The sequence below is a fragment of the Podarcis pityusensis genome (assembly GCF_964106645.2).
Source record: "Podarcis pityusensis genome assembly, chromosome: 14".
Classification (NCBI taxonomy): Eukaryota; Metazoa; Chordata; class Lepidosauria; order Squamata; family Lacertidae; genus Podarcis; species Podarcis pityusensis.
In genome coordinates, this window is record NC_138039.1 from 45,817,972 (window position 1) to 45,835,153 (window position 17,182).

Below are 17,182 nucleotides of genomic sequence, written 5' to 3' on the forward strand. Positions count from 1 at the left end.
GGTCTTTTACATATTTCACATCTGTTAGCAAACCCAGTCAGAGATCCTGTAGTGAATGTGAAATGTCATTTAGGAAAACAAAGCCATCAGTGCAGTGTGGAACACAGCCCTACTTGCTAAGGTGCTACAACAGCCTGTCTTGTAATTCTGCACTGGCAACTTCATTGCTCACCAGTGCAAAACTTTCCCAACAGTCTTCCTCCAGTTGTTTCACTGAAAATAATGCAATGTGGGTGGATAAGAATCCGTGCAATGGGGTGAGCTCCTGTTGCTCTGTCCTAGCTTCTGCCAACCTAGTAGGTTCAAAAGCATACCAGTGTGAGTAGATAAATAGGTACCTCTGCGGTGGGAAGGTAAATGGATAACAGCCATATACAAATATAGATGTGTGTCCATTCTGCATTACTTTCAATGGGATGTGTAATTCCATCCACTTTCTGCACTGGCTGCCTATAGGCTATTGTGCCAAATTCAAGGTAAAGCTGTTGGTATATGAAGCCCTGAACAGCTTGAAACCCGCTTACTCAAGGGATTGCCTTGAACCATATATACCTGCTCAATTGTTATGTTCAGCTGGAGAGAGGTAGGGTGCCACTTGATATTTGCCTTGATTCTATGAGTGATTAGTATGTCTGAAATGAGGCTGTGGAACATATGCATGTTAATATTATGCAGGCACAATCAGTACTTTGCTTCAAATGCCAAATCAAGACTCTTCTCTTTACACAGGGTTTTTCAAATGTATAGCTCAACAATTGGGTATTGTGTATAGTTTGTCCAGATGTTGACTAAGTATTCCTGTGCTGTTTTCTGGATGTGCTATGTGCACTGCCTAGATACTTTGTTTAGTATGTGGTATATAAGCCTATAAATAAATAAGTAAATATACAAAAAAATAAATCTGCTGCAATCAAATTAAAATGCATGTCAGCCTAGTTTTCTCAGCAACAGCGATATGTTCCCTTCTCTCTTCCTGCTCCACCCCAGCCCCAATGCTCTATGAAATACTTTTCATTTCTGACAAAAGGTGGGGGGGGGGATCTCCACATTTCTCCCTGGGCATGCACTGTTAAAACACATTTTTAATAGTAAGATTAATGGTGCATCTTTATATCCATACCATCAAGATCACTTTCAAATGTTTCTGCTGACACCCAATCAGTAGGTAGTCCTGTACCATTGACTGTTAAAGCAGCCACCCGGAAGCTGTACTCTGTTCCTCGTTCCAGACCTGATACAAAAAATAATAATAAATAAATCAGCATTATGAAAATATAACTCCCACAGTGAATATGATGCCATTACTTCCAATTAAAATATCAACAATTCATCCAACCTGATAGTTAAATAGCTTATTAAAATGAAACTAAGTAAGTGCCTAAATGAATATCCTATATAGTTGTTTTTTCAATGATATAATTTAGGTCAACTGTGACACAGATCTAGGAAGCTAAGTGTTTTACAATTTGGCCTTTCACCTCTTAAGACTACTCAAGCATAACCTGAGGCTATGCATGGAAATCAACAATACTTGCAGTAGGACTCCAACTGATTCAATCGACACAGATTATCTGTCAGTTTGTGACAGGATTGACACATTACATTGACCTTCCCTGTCAGGCAACAGCAAAAGAGCATGTGGGCTACTTGTTTATGGCAAATTGGAAGACTTTGTTTTCAGAGGGTTTACTCATATTTTATCTGCAGAATAGAAACTCATTGTATGTCCTCTTCAAAGAGAACTTAATCCAAGTAAAAAATAAAGATTTGATACCCAACCCATTCACATCATCATCAACCGCCTTAAATAAACCAGATTCCCATCATTTTAAATAATGCTACTCCTCCATGTATGTGAGCACTTATATTATTATATGCCACCTTTTCTTCATCATGCAATTCAAGGTGCCATATATGTGGCTCCTGGGTGGTCACCATCCAGGCATTGACCAGACTCAAACCTGCTTAGCTTCAGGAATGTGATGGCTGAATGTGCCTTCATGCTATACCCTGGGACTAAGTTGGTTAGACACAGAGGTCAGCTCAGCTTCACTGAACTGGTTAAAACAAGTCTTGTTAGAAGGGGCTTTCTAAATTACTTAATGGAACATTTTACACTTCTGAAAAATGGGAGTTAATTTATGTGTCTTTTAAAAACACATTTGCCTATTTATTTCTTTGAAGTATTTGTATCTGGCCTCTCCATAACCAAGAGTTTAAGGTGGTTCACAACAATTCAACCAATAAAATCCAAATGAACAAAAAAAATACTAAAAATTGAGTAATGGCGAATACAGTTAATTACTAATTAAATGCTCAGGAAAATAAACTTAATTTGGCATCTAAAATAGTAAAGTTGGTGCCAAATGGATAGTTATAGGAGTATTATTACTATTATTAATTAAATTTCTATACTACCTTTCAGCAAAGGATCATTGGCCGATTTACAATATAAAAAATCAAAAATACATAACATAGTAACCAACAAAAACAAGTATTCCATAACCAGGACCACATCCAACTCATCAGTGGTCAGACACCAATCCAGAACTTGCATAGTCTCACCAAACTCCAATGACAAGGAGAAATAGAGCTGGGCATCATCAGCATATGGATAGCACAGGTTAGAAGGACATTCCTAGCTCAGTTAGGTCTCATTTCTGGGTCTGGGAAGACAGGGCTGAAGAGAAGAAGTGGGAACTACCCACTAATACCCAAGATGAATAAGGAACGAGTTTAAAAGGCAAAATGAACCAACTACAGTAAACACACAAACTACCGCAAGGCAACCAAGAACAAAAAGACAAGGGTAATCAGCGGTGCCTGCAAAGCCCACTTTTACTTGCTCCTCACCTAATACCACATATGACATCAGGTATAGGAGAGACTTGATAAAAACAGCATAGTGGGTCAAATGGTGGGGACAGGTGGGCTTAATCACACATGTGGGCTGGAGGTTCCCCATTTTTGCTTTATTCCCAAGATTATTTTTGGCCTTCCATAAAATGCAGTCAACTCTTGGTGCTTTGGAAGCACTGCACAAGGTGCTTTGCAAGCCATCTGCTCTGCGCTTCCCAACAGCCAACCACAGGGCAAAGCTACTTCTGCAGTTTTGTTGGTTTGTTTACGAAAGAGCCCCACCTGAGATTTGGAAGTGACTATATGAGTCTCTGTTCACACCTTTTATGAGGCAGTACAAAATTAATACCTGATCCTTGATTTGAGGCAACCTTTTGCCGTACATCCTCTTTAACAGTTAAAGGGAGTCTCTCTGATGGCACACTTCCAGTACCTATTAAGTGATCGGTGCGTAAAGCAGGTGTTCAAAGAAGGATGGTCTAGCCAAAGATCCAAACATGATTGGTGAGCATAGCAGCTTCTTCCTTCTTTATAATATCAGCTGACTGACAGGTGTGTGGTAAAGCTGGTCCAGGGAGGTGGGAGAGAATTTGGATATATTCAATTCCCCACCCCACAAAAAAAGGATGCCGCAGGATGGGGAATCATCTAACACCCTACAAGTAAGGCACGTTCAGTGCTCACATCATTTATTCCAGTTGGTATCCATCCTGCATCACTGGTGGTTGTTTTTTCAAAATGGTGGTGGTTTTAGTTACCAAAATCGGTTAATGTTATAGTATGCTTATAATATTATAACTATGTCCCTTTCAACAGTTATGTTATTGTTGTTTACATGTTTATGATTCTTCTGAGATTTTAAAAGTAACAACAACAGTAGCAGCAATGACAACGACAACATACAATACCACTGATAAAGAGTATACTCTTTATCAGTGGTACTGTACTGCGGCTGTACATCTCAGAAAAGATCTCCTTGCCCATCCTTACTATGAAAAGCACATGCTAAATAGCCTTGCTTAGAATAAAGAACCTGTAATTAGCTGATTCTACTTTTAGATGAAGAATGCATGCTTACTCACCTTCAATTAGCTGTGAAAGTTGTGTCCCAACAATATCAGTCACATCGCTTTTGCGAGTCACTTTTCGGTAACGGATCTTATAGCCAGTAATTTGCCCATTGTGTGTTCCTGCAGGAGGGGGCTGCCAATGCATCATAATGCTCTGTGGGAAGTTAAAAGACAGTATAAATCATGTTCTTTGCATTAAACTATGCTAATTCTCATGCTTCATCAATCTCCATTAGACTGGTTCAGGAAACAATTTATATGTAATCTGCAATATTGTGTGCAAACTTACATAACACCTTAGGCATTAAAATGATGTATCTCGAAGCAGCTCTGCAGTTCAGACTGCAGAGAACAGTATTTGATTTTTATACCCTCACATCTTAGGAATTAAGTAGCAGACCATGAACAATTTGCAGGCACTAGTATATGTCAAATCTGAATTTTATTTCTCTTCCATACCAAATAATCTCCAAAAGATACTCTGAAATATTGGAAATCCTTGTATTCACTGTTTCTGAAGCAAAGAATTGCTTAACCAGCTGCACACTGAATAAAATAGAAGACACTACCTGTTCCAGTGTTAAGCATGCAAACTGAAATTTTGCCCAAAACATTCAAAAAATGTAGATGACCAAAGGAGCCAGCTGATACATAGAAACAAAAAAAATTGTTACTGCTCATAGGCTCAGCATTTGGGCTAAGAAAAACAGGCAACTCAGGATGATAAAGATCTATGGTCTGGTTCACACACAACACTAAGTAAAACTATGAAAATTACATCTGCTTCACTCTTCCCATGGTCCTGCTGCTGCTGTACTAGTAAGAACTAAGCCATGGTTTGGCTTAGAATTTTCTGTAAACCCAGGCACGGTTTGTGTCATTCCAAACAAACTAGAAACTGTAGCCAAGGTTTGTTCTAAGCCAAAAAGAATAATAATGTGCACACACCATCATGCTTGCTTGTTCATCCAAACCATAATTTGTAAATTGAGCTAATACATGGGAAATTGTCATGTGGAGAGTCCCCTTGGAAAACAAGTGCTAGAGGATCTGAGCTAGTTCTAATCTTCAAGTATATCTACAGAAACAAACTGAGAGTATCTTACCTTGGAGTTTTGCACTTCCAGAGTTAGATTTTGGGGTGCAGCACTGGGAACTAGAAACATTAAAGTAAGTTATTCAAGAGTGAGTGTCAAAATAAATTATATAAATGAAGTAAGTTATGTATAATTTATAATATTCTATATTGCCTCCCCATATTTATGGGATTCTTAGTAACAGACTACATATTTTACAGCATGAACCAGTCCTTGCACTGCACAGTATATAACCATCAGAGAGTAAACACTCAATAATGGACTGAGAACCAGTAGTTTGCTTACAGGGAACCAGAAAGGTCTGGGCCTCACCAATTTGTGGATAGGAACTATTTGTGGATTCTATATAAATTCTGTGAGCAACTAGACAGGAAGGATATATATTTCATAAAGAGAACAATTTCTTTAAAGTCTACAAAAATGGCTACTGATACATACTCTGAAATACAGCAACATTAGTTTCTGATAGCCAGAGAATATTCCTCAATAAAAATTGAAAGCATATTTCATTCTTAGACTTGACAGAGTCAACTTTTACCTTATCCACACACACAAAAAGGTTTATTTGACCTCAGAAAAGCACACCATGAGATATGGTTCTAGGCCAGTCAGAGCAGTTACTCATGTAGAGAGGCAATACAGTCTCTTCGGAGGACAGGGCATTATTTTGCATTGCCGCACTGGGCATGGTTGAATAATCCAGCTGCACCCTATTCAGAATTACTGTGTATCAGTGGAGGCTGACTGGAAGGCAGCTAGGCCAGGGCAGGGAATCATGCAGCAGTCTGTGTAGGTAAGGTCACTCATAGAAGTATTTGATTCTTTAATTTACTTTTTGCAGAAGGCTAAGTAGCCCAGCACCTTAAGAACTTTAGCAATATTTATTTCAACTGCAGTCTAAAGATGTCTAGAGCAAACTGGAGAACTGTATAAGATATAGTCTCATCAAGTTACTAGTATTGCAATGATCCTATGAAAACATTCTGTGAATGTGAAATCACTTTGTTGCACACACAGAAACCCAGACAATATGCTGTAATTCTACAAATAGACATGCCACATAGAAATCAGCCCAAATAGTGAATTTAAGAATTTCTATCATACTTATAACCAAATCGCAACAGCACATCATGATGTAATAAAATCAGCTGCTTTAAAATGTGTACTGGCTTAAAACATTTATCCTCAATGGGTAAGTAAAGAATTGTAAGAAAGTAAAGAATTATAAAAAATTAAAAGAAAGAAATGAGTAATAAAATGCTGAATGTGACAGATAAATGTGTTGGCCCATAAGAAAATATCCAATAACAGGCCAACCATAATACCACAAAACGGTGTGCAAGATTTTGAATTCGCCCTAAGTCTTCTTCAAAGCAAGGATGGAGAGAAGAGAAAACTTGGGTGGTGGTAACATGTGGTAAGTCTGCAACTGGCTGATTGTGGGACAAAGAAGTCAATCAAACAAGACTCATTCAGATTGCACTAAGAAAGATGTAACCTAACAATGGCTGGTGGGAGGAGTTGGCTCTGTAATTCCAGAGCTGGAGAATCTGCCATTGTTGTGTTTCTTTTTCCTGTATAGTACCATAATGCAGAAACTAAACTTGGCAATTAAAAATCCATTTAAATGAGGAAATTGTTCAGAAATTTGTTTGTAATCAGAAGATACTCACCATCTGACAGAGTTCGAACAACAACATCTTGTGTGGAAACTCCTGGACCATGTTTATTGTAGGCCACCACTCGAAAACTATATTCTGTGTATTTTTTCAAACCACTGATTGTATAGGAAAGACCTCCAACATCAATGTCCTATATTTGAAAAGATGTAAACCAAGATGCATCTTTTTTAAAACACCCAGGGATTAAAAGACTACTGCTATGAATGCTTTGTTCATTTCTGTTCATCGTAATCTCTAGATCATTGTTAGATAATCAAGAACAAGTCACACTGAACCTCAGATTCACATTTCCTTCTACCATCTGTGCATGAGCAGAGTGAAAGCTTTCACGTATATAAATTAGGGGAGCTGTGGTTTAGTCTAACTCGAGTTAGATAACAAAGCTGGCTATCAAACTATGCTTTGATAGCCTGCTTTGTAAACTAACTAGGGTTAAAATAAACAGTAGTTCCCAGAGTTCATATGTAATATAAAAATGAAGTTTACTTAAAATTGAAAGTGAAAGGCAGAAGTGAGGCGGGTGGGGAAAGCTCAGTACTTGCTGCAGCACATTCTCTATAATATAAGAATGGTTTCGATGGCTGTCTGAAAAAGGCTACCATGATAACTTTCTTTCTTTCATTATTTACTTAAAAATATCTAAACAGTACATACACACACACACACACACACACACACACACACACACAGACACCCAATTAAAACACAGTGCAGAGTCCTGTCCAAAGATAACTCCATGGCTCTCAAAAATATTATACAGCCGTACCTTGGTTCTCAAACAGAATGCGTTCCGGGAGTCCGTTCAACTCCTGGAACCGCTTGAAAACCAAGGCATGGCTTCCGATTTGGCTTCTGAAAATCATTCGAAAACCAGAACACTCACTTCCGGGTTTCGGTCGTTCGAGAGCTGATTTGTTCGGGAGCCAAGGCATTTGAGATCCAAAATATGACTGAAATGTTTGCCACACCTTTGAAAATGTTCTCTGTCACTGTTCACCCAGCGGCTGTTGCCTCAGTGACATAACAAATATGATGGCTTAGCAATGTTATGAAGTCAGTCAGGCTTGGCTATATGCTTTCTTCACCAAGGGCAAACAAATCTATTTTGAGTTAGGGCAAATCTATTTTGAATTAGATTAGCCATGTGCATGATTCTAGCCAATCAGGAAAGTAAGGGCAGAACTTCCTGAATATGTGAACACTCTGGTCCTGACATTCATTGGGTAGGGGGCTGTTTTCAAAGTTAAATGTGTTTTGACAAAATCAAACCCCCATGGCTCAACACTAGTTGAAATAAATGACCTGCAGGCTATCTAGTTAAAGAAAAATGGCAATAAAAGTCTTAAGGGGTAAGGCATTTAAGTAAATCAATGGATGCTTTTTGTAAAAGAAAACTAGTGTATGTTTATGAGAATCTCATTGGTTTATCTCAGGGGTGGCTAAATAATAACTGATCATATGTGTCAGGGAACTGCCATCGGAAGGAAGGGAAGTGAAAGGGCTCACACAGGTTGGGAGAGACTCAGCAGCTGAAGAGGGAACCAGTAGGGGGAGAGGAGCTGAGCTGAGGGAAAGGGAGCTGGAGGGATGGCTCAGAGACACTTCCAGCGAAAACAGTGGGGAGGTTTCAGGACCTCCTGTAGGGACACCCACTCCTCGCCGGAAACTGTCACGCAGAGAGTCCAGAAGACGTGTTTCCGTTAAGGAGCTTTTATGTTGGAAGCGATTCCGAAAGCAACCACTGTCGGAATCTGCCAGCGACTGACGGAGCCATGTTTAAGGGGCTCCGTTACAGACAGAGGTTTGCAAACTTGACCAAACTCTGAGGGACTAGGATTTTACACACAAGCAGCTCATCGTCCCATCACAATATGTGACTATTGTTCATGCTAGCTGGGGGGTGATGGAATTAGAGTCCAGAAACACTTGGATTCTACCCTCAGTTTACCTGCAATAGCTTTAATGCTTCAAAGAGAGAAACTTCAAAAAGTGAAACTAGAATTTGTCTAGCAATTGCAACATGTCCATTTGCTGCAAAATATTAAAAGGTATTCTCTCCTGCTGTTTGTCTGTTAATAAAATCCAACAAAATAACATCCAAATTCTGAAATGAGAACTATAATGAAAACAGTAATCTTACCACAGGCAAAAAAGCCTAAAGTTCTGCTAATATTATGCTATGCATCATACCTGCTCATTGTCTGCTCCCTTCTCCATGTAGTACAGCTTGTAGTTTTGGATTTCACCATTGCCAGATAAAGGTGTTGCCCAACTAATAGTGATTGATGTGGGTGAGTTTGCATATGCTCGAATATTAGGGGCTGGGCCAGGAAGCTGAACTGAAAAATAAACAAGATGTATTATAAGCATTACTAAAAAAAAATTTCATTACACTTTATATTGCATATATGAAGCAAAGAGCTCTGAAATTCTAAACAGAATTTAAGTGAAACAGGGTGAATGGACATGTTTGGGAACCAATGTGGCTCTCCATGAATAGCGCACACAGCTGAATTATGCTAATTCCTTTCCACTGGTTCAGATGTTAAAATATAGCTTGATTTATTGTGTTGGGAATGAGCCATAGAAAATCTCAGGCTCACATGTTTCCTTCTACTTCTTTAATCTTTACTTCCATTTTTGATTATCCACAGCTTGTTGTTTCATCTAAATCCACAACAACTGCAACCAATTTTCTTTGAAACAATTGAAACTGCAACCAATGGGTTATGAACACAGCTTATTTCAACAAAATATAGTTAAAATTAATTAATTTAGGGTTCGGATGCAACATTAACCTGTGGTTAATAAAAAATGGAAGTGAAAGCATTCAAACTGCCCAATATGCCAATTTCATGGCTGAACATCAATAATAAGATACGGGAAAAGTGAACCTTTAATGAGCACTGAAACAAACAAAAAACAAAAAAATGTGAATCAACCTACCCAACCTAAAATGGATGTTGAACATAGAAGGCAAAGAATGGCCATACTTTAGCAATTAAAAATGTTTTTAGAGAGGCAATTTTTATGCTAAATTGGTTTTTTAAAAGGCCATGCTGAAGTTGATTGTGGTATCTCATATCATCTCTCATATCATAATTCAAACTTGGGAGTTTTTAAAGCAGATTTGACTTCTATGCTCTATGATCCTATGCTCCCTAACTTCTTTTTCTTCCTGACATAAGTGTACTTTGTGCTTCATCTCAAGTATAATGAGACTGCACAAGAAGCTTAACATTGCCATAAAACTATTTGCATCCAAAGATAAATTTAAATTGAATTTTATCCGTAAGGGATTATCCGATGCAAGATTAGATTGCACACATGCTTAGAACATGATCCAGCCAAAACTAAACTTCCTTTGTTACTATGCAGGCAGAAGTCTTATCTTTTAAATACTACTAATTTCAACATAAGAATTAGTCTGCAATCCTAAACACACTTGCTAGGTAGTAAGCACTATTGCACAAAGTGGAAATTATTTAGAGTGAATATGCATAGGATTGTCCTATTAATAATATGCTGAGATTTTTTTTGCCATGTAGGCTTAGAAGTAGGGTAACTTTCACTGGATCATCTCTAAATCATTAAAATAGACAACTGACTTTAACATAACATGAGCATATCTTAAAGGAACCAGGCTTAAGTGATACAAGTGTGATTATACAGAATTATATAGCAAGTTAATCAGAGCGCAGCTACAACTGCATTGTGTGAAAAGGATAAAAATATTTTATCACCATCTGCCACAGCAACAGCAACAAACAGGGTGGAAATGTTTAAAGCTTACCCTCAGGTTGTGTTGCCACCTTAAGTGGCAATGAACTTTCTCCAGGCCCGTGTTTGTTTTGAGCTACCACTCTGAAAACATACACAGACTCAGGCATTAGGTTTTGAATTGTCACTTGCATTTCCCCAGGATGGCTTGTGTTTTCAACACGCTCCCTTAAAAAAAAAGGCACATGGGGAAAAACTTGAGGTTAGAAAATATTTGGTACACATAAGCAGTAAATGACAGCACCACAGGGAAGATATTAGTTCAGAATAATGTTCACAGGACAGAGTAATGACAAAGTAATGATGGGGGAGATGGGATTTGCTTATCTGTAAATGTTATTCTTTGAGTAGACCTCTGCACAGTTACAGATGTCTCTCCCAGCCCTACCTGAAAATGAACCTGAGATGATCTGCATACAAAGCACGTGCTCTCTCACTAAACCATAGGCCTTCCACAGCTTCCAACATAATTAAAGAACTCCTTCCCAGCTAAAGTAGTTTTGAAGTCCCACAAAAGCAAAGCTCCCAAAATAAGTGCTATACCAAGGACAGCCAGTATTCATGTTTGATTCTTCTAGAAATACATGATTCCTCACTTTGAGGGTATTCTCAAAGAATAGCATTCACAATTCAGAAACAAAGCCGATTCAATGGCTCTAAGATCCAAACAACTTCTTGAAGTTTCAATAATATTTTTTCAATGTGTGTTCTTAAGTGTTTAAATGCACTAGACAGACACAAATTGTTTTTCCCTCATCAGATACTCTCACAAGAAGCAAGGCAAGAGGCAAACAGGATGAAGCCACAAGTGTCTATCTGACAACATCTCATCCTTATTTCTTCACTCTGAAAATTCAAGTTGAGCCCATGTATCTCTCCAAGCAACTACATAAAATGTGTCTTTCTTTTTTAAAAAAAGTCACAGCATTTTATTTTAGTTGGAAACTTCTGAACTTCTTACCAGGCCTTTGGAGTGGTACAGATAAGAAAACTAAAGCTTAAAAACAGTCAAGTAAAGAAATTACTATATTGTAAATTTGTATATAAAAAATTATACCTGTTTACGGTTTCCCTGGTGTAGAACACAGAGTAGGTGAGATTGTCTCCATGAGGATCGGATGCAGGTGTTCTCCAGGTCAGCTTGATGAAGCGGGTAGAGACAAGGGAAGCCACAACATCTCGAGGGGCAGAAGGCAACGGTCCACTTGTAGCTGGTGCTAGATGGTCAGTAGTGGCACTGGTCAGTGAAGTGGGAGGTAATGTTGGGATGGCAACATCTTGTCATGTGCAAACATTGGGGAATATGAAGGGCATACATCACGACGATTTAAAGAGAAAACAGAAAAAAACCAAAAAAGAAATAAACAAAACCACGATGGGAAACAAAACAAAATGAACACACAAAAAAGGCCATTAAACTGAAGGTTGGCATGCAGGCAAAAAAGGTAACTACTGAAAACTAATGGGAAATATCAAAGGAGACATCACTATAGAGCAGGCAGTCAAATCTCCATTATAATGGAAGTGGGAAGGGAAGGGTGAAAATTGAGGATAAAGTAGCACCTCAGAATGAAAACATCAGTTTGACATTTAAACTTTTTTTGCACTGAAATATTTATTAGAAAATCATTAAATCTGCAATCAAATAAGCATACTTCAAGAAGAACTTCAATTTTTCTTTGAATAACTGAAAAAACAAGTTTATACTAGTCATAAGAATAAAATAGACATTGATTAGCTTGGTGTAGTGATTCTTTTGTGCATATTTTAAGTTGCTCAGTTGTGAATTCATCTATTAAAGGAGTGTGAGAATCCTAAGGTAGTTTGAAACCATTTCCAACCAGTATGTGAAGAATATGAACAGGAGATCCACTAACGCCTACCCCCAAAGAGTTTCAATCTTTCACTCCAGTAACGTGTTCTCTTCATGAATCATTATTCCTCATGATTAAACAGCACCTAGCTATCGCACTGCATGCCATCATTATTAGAGCAAGCCTGGCATGCTTAATTTCACAAATTATTTGAAGTGCCACTGCATTAAAATAAGAATAACAACGAACAATTAACTTCTCGTTTTAATTTTATTGTAAACTCCTTGAACATTAATAGAAAAAGGATGGAAGTATTTTAAGATGAAAGTGAATTAATTGAAAATATGAAGGGTGCGTATGTGTGTGTACAAACACATTTTATATGTACACAACCAACCAACCAATCAATGAAAATATTCAGAAATGAGAGCAAGCATTTATTTTTAAACAGCTTGTACAATCAATTCTAAGGAAGACCTAGAAATAAGGCTTCCCTGTTTTGAGAAAATCTTTACATAAATAGTTCTTTATATTTTGAATCCCTGCAATATATTTCCATGTATATCTACCTTCAAGGATATTTGAAAGAAATGGTGCAGTACAGCTAAAATTGTTGTGCAATTAGCTGCCTCTTTTTGCTTTTAATTCTACTCCAACAGTTCAGAAGATTATTTAATAATTTCATGCAACTGAAAGCTCAATTAAGTAGATAATATGGAGCCCTGGCCAATAAACACTGCTGAGGCTGATCTAATTTAAGAATAGATTCAATTAGAACTATTTATTATTGTAAATTAGCTAAAACATGAACATTTTACTACGAACAGAAAATTATGCAATGTTTTACTGCCTTATGTTTTAATTATTTGTAAGCTGATTTAAGCACCGAAATGGCAGGAAATGGCCCAGGATTTCTCAAAGTAATAGAGGCTAAATGCATAAGATTAAGGAACACAAGAGGAAGGTGCCTTATCATATGATGTGGTGTGGGCAGATTGCAAAAAGTCAACTAAGTACCCAGGGAAGTAAAAAATATACTGGTTAAATGCCTTTGTAGGGTTTTTCTTTTAACAACATGGTTGAGAAAAAGTAAAGAAAAACAGAATAGGATGAGATATTTCTACGCCAAGGTAACTTGCTGTGCCCATATTATTGAACCACCTGGGAATAGCACACAGGAGAAAGGGTCTCTTTTTCTGAGTGACACCAGTGAGGGTGGTAAATGGCCTATGTGAATGTCTGGAGACAGGTGGAGGATGGTCAACGGACTGAGGTTGAATCCCAACAAGACAGAGATACTGTTTTGGGGGGACGGGGGTGGGCAGGTGTGGGAGACTCCCTGGTCCTGAATGTGGTAACTGTGTTCCTAAAGGACCAGATGCACAACTTTGGGGTCATTTTGGACACACAGCTGTCCATGGAAGCGTAGCTCAGTTATGTGTCCAGGGCGGCCGTCTACCAAGCTCCACTTGGTATGATGGCTAAGACCCTACACCGTGTCTCGCCAGAGTAGTACATGCTCTGGTTATCTCCTGCTTGGACCACTGCAGTGCGCTCATATAACCTTGGCTCTAAAAGATCTACATTGGCTCCCAGTATGTTTCTGGGCACACTTCAAAGTTTTGGTGCTGACCTTTAAAACTCTAAACGGCCTCAGCCCAGTATATCTGAAGGAGCATCTCCAACCCCATTGTTCAGCCCGGACTCTGAAGTCCAGCTCTTCAGGCGGTTCCCTCACTGCAAGAAGTAAAGTTACAGGGAACCAGGCAGAGGGACTTCTTGGTAGTGGCACCTGCCCTGTGGAACGCCCTCCCATCAGATGTCAAAGAAATAAACAACTATCTGACTTTAGAAGACATCTGAAGGCAGCCCTGTATCAGGAATATTTTAATATCTGAAGTTTAACTGTGCTGTTATTTTCTGTTGGAACCCAGTCAGATGGGCCGGCTACAAGTAACAAATTATTGTTGTTGTTACTTATCATTAGCATTAGCACAACTAGGTCAGGAGGGCAAAATGTATGATGGTGAGGTAACTTTTTTCTGTTTTGACACCAATAAAAGACTAAATGAATATTTTCAAGTTTATACAAAACTTTTTACTACTGTACACTAACACATTCACAATCTTTTCAAAGAATACTTTCCCTTATGAGACAGTGAAACAATTACTGTCTTTAATTAGTTGTCCTGAGAGCTGAATTCAATATTCACTAAATATCATTTTTTCTTTAAAATTGTATAGTCTCCCGTTTCCCTTCATTAACCCTAATGAAAACTCATTAGCATAACCATTATGACTAAACTCCATAATTTGATCATCTGTTCCCAAATAGAAAGATTGTAATTTTATTTCCAATAGCAGGCTAATACTACCCTGGCTTCTACAACCATATTAAACAACAATAATAATTTCCCCTTAGAAATTGCATCTGCTTAACATATTATTAGAACAAATTTCTTCTTTTATTTTATTTTCAGCGATATTTTCAAGTGTCAACTAGAGGCAATTGTTAGTTGCCACAAGTACTACTTATACATTTGCATCAATTTCAAAGGTGATTCAAGGTTCCTGGAAGCTGTGAAGAATTAAGTAGGTTTGGCTAGCAAAGAGTGAGATGAATGAGAAGGAAAAGTGTGTGGCTGGGGGTAGGGGGCGGGGTGATAGGAAAGTTCAAGAAAAAACGTTGAGAGCACTAAATTAATAACAATGCTAGATATTGTAACTGTTCCAGAGGAACGCAAGTATTATACCACACTGGTGTATTCTGCAGGAATCATAATATGCAGTGCTGCCCTAAGGCTATGATAAGGAGAACTCTGATTCAAAAAGATTGGACCCTTTTTATTTCTCAAATTACATGATTATCTCAAGCTTGATACGGACTGGTCTACTATAACACAGATATCCACGTTTTTCTTTTGCCTTGCATTACTATCGTTCTGATTTTTGTAATCTATTCTGAAAATGTAATGAAACACTTACTTTTAAAGATTTTAATAGTTGACTGCCCTATTTAAGTTTTGTGAAATGAGTACTTTCTGAGCTCATCCCCAAATCAACCCATAAAATTTTATGCCACTTTGGCATGGAGAATGTTTTAATTTTTTCCAACGTAAACTTTTAAAGGAAGTCATAAAAGTGTGATAAAAACATTCCTCCCACACCCATGACATATTTTGTTTTAAAGGAAGTCATTAAAAATTTCCTGTCATGTACAATAATCAAAAAGGTGTGTCATTATCAATGCATCATACAAAGAAAATTCAGAAAGGAAAGCAACTCTTCCTATCCTTTCAACCCAAAGTTATGCTGTATTTTAGATAAGATACCAGTGTTAACATAAGAGCAACACAAAGGCACAGTATGTTTTTACACAGAGCCAATAAAAAGTCACATTTATCTACTTCCTTCAGAAGCAACAAATCCATGGATAAACACTGCACTGTGCCTGAAACAAATTCTATCAGAAATTATGCATTATAAAATGGAAGAAAAAGCAAAGAGTACCTCATTAAGATTATTTTTTTTAAAAAAAAATATTCTTTTCTTAAGATTTAGAAAAATCAAGCATAGCCATGCATACTATTGTGTAAATATAAATATCAGCAACCTCAATCATCTAGTCACATTTTTTAGATTTTAGCAATTTTTTAGATTTTATTCTTTTCCCCAAAAAAGCCTTTGACAGCTTACCAAGAAGATTCTCTAACAAATTCCATATTTATAGGACAAACTGTAATAGAACTGTCATGCTTTATAATAGTAGAATGCTACAGAGGCCCATGTCATAACCACAGAGACAATCTCACAGCTCTATTTTTTATTTATTTCATTTATATCCCACCTCTCTCCCAAGGCACTTCGCAGCATAAATTAAAAGAAACACCGCTAAAAACAAATATAAATATTAAAAAGCAAGTAAATAAGTAGTCCTATGAAAAACAGCACTAAAAAAACCTTAGGTAAAGGGACCCCTGACCGTTAGGTCCAGTCGCAGACGACTGGGGTTGCAGCGCTCATCTCGCTTTATTGGCTGAGGTAGCCGGCATACAGCTTTCGGGTCATGTGGCTAGAATGACTAAGCCGCTTCTGGCGAACCAGAGCAGCGCACAGAAATGCCGTTTACCTTCCCGCCAGAGTGGTACCTATTTATCTACTTGCACTTTGACATGCTTTCAAACTGCTAGGTTGGCAGGAGCTGGGACCGAGCAACAGGAGCTCACCCCGTCGCGGGGATTCGAACCACCGACCTTCTGATCGGCAAGCCCTAGGCTCCGTGGTTTAGACCACAGCACTACCCGTGTCCCTTAAAAAAAACATTTAAAAAATCCTTAAAACCATTCAAAAGCACAAGTACAACACCCACCCTTCCAAAATTCTGCCACAATAGCCAGTTCATGACCAAAGACCTGTTTAAACAAATAAAATTTGCTCGCCAGTGAAAGGAAAGCAGAGAGGGTGCTATCGTGACCTCCCATGGAATGGAGTTCGCACATCTGGGAGCAGCCACAAAGGACCTCTTTTGTGTCCTCACCATACATGCCTGTGCAGATGGGAGGGATGAAGAAAAAGGCCTCCCCCAAAATTCTCAAAGCCCAGACAGGCTCATATAGGGAAATACAATCCTTCAGACAGCCTCTATAACACAGATGTACTTGCCATTTAGCAACGTGCTGCTGTAGGCATGTCTCTCCAGCTTGAAAAACTATCACGAATAGAAAATGGGTCACTGGGTACTTACTGTGAAGTATCTTTTTCTGATGGACAAGTGATGACCTGCTAGCCTAGACAGGAAAACCACCTGGTGAATTTGCATGCTGTCTCCTCCCATCACTCCCACTTTCTGGAGCTCTCTAGTTTCCATTGGGTGACTAAGT

At 38.2% G+C, this 17,182-nt stretch overlaps 1 protein-coding gene across 8 annotated transcripts in view; it reads right to left on the reverse strand.

Moving 5' to 3' along the window:
• Positions 1 to 17,182, reverse strand: part of NEO1 (neogenin 1) — a 108,755-nt gene that overhangs the window by 32,123 nt on the left and 59,450 nt on the right. For 5 of the 8 annotated variants that reach the window (XM_080980264.1, XM_080980258.1, XM_080980261.1 and 2 more), the window contains exons 8-14: positions 11,546 to 11,765; positions 10,502 to 10,656; positions 8,899 to 9,047; positions 6,700 to 6,838; positions 5,036 to 5,085; positions 3,942 to 4,083; positions 1,121 to 1,231 (exon numbers count right to left, since the gene is read on the reverse strand). In XM_080980264.1, coding sequence (XP_080836390.1) covers positions 1,121 to 1,231; positions 3,942 to 4,083; positions 5,036 to 5,085; positions 6,700 to 6,838; positions 8,899 to 9,047; positions 10,502 to 10,656; positions 11,546 to 11,765 — 966 coding nt within the window. The remainder of the gene's footprint in view (positions 1 to 1,120; positions 1,232 to 3,941; positions 4,084 to 5,035; positions 5,086 to 6,699; positions 6,839 to 8,898; positions 9,048 to 10,501; positions 10,657 to 11,545; positions 11,766 to 17,182) is intronic. The other 3 variants (XM_080980265.1, XM_080980262.1, XM_080980263.1) reach the window with 1 other exon arrangement.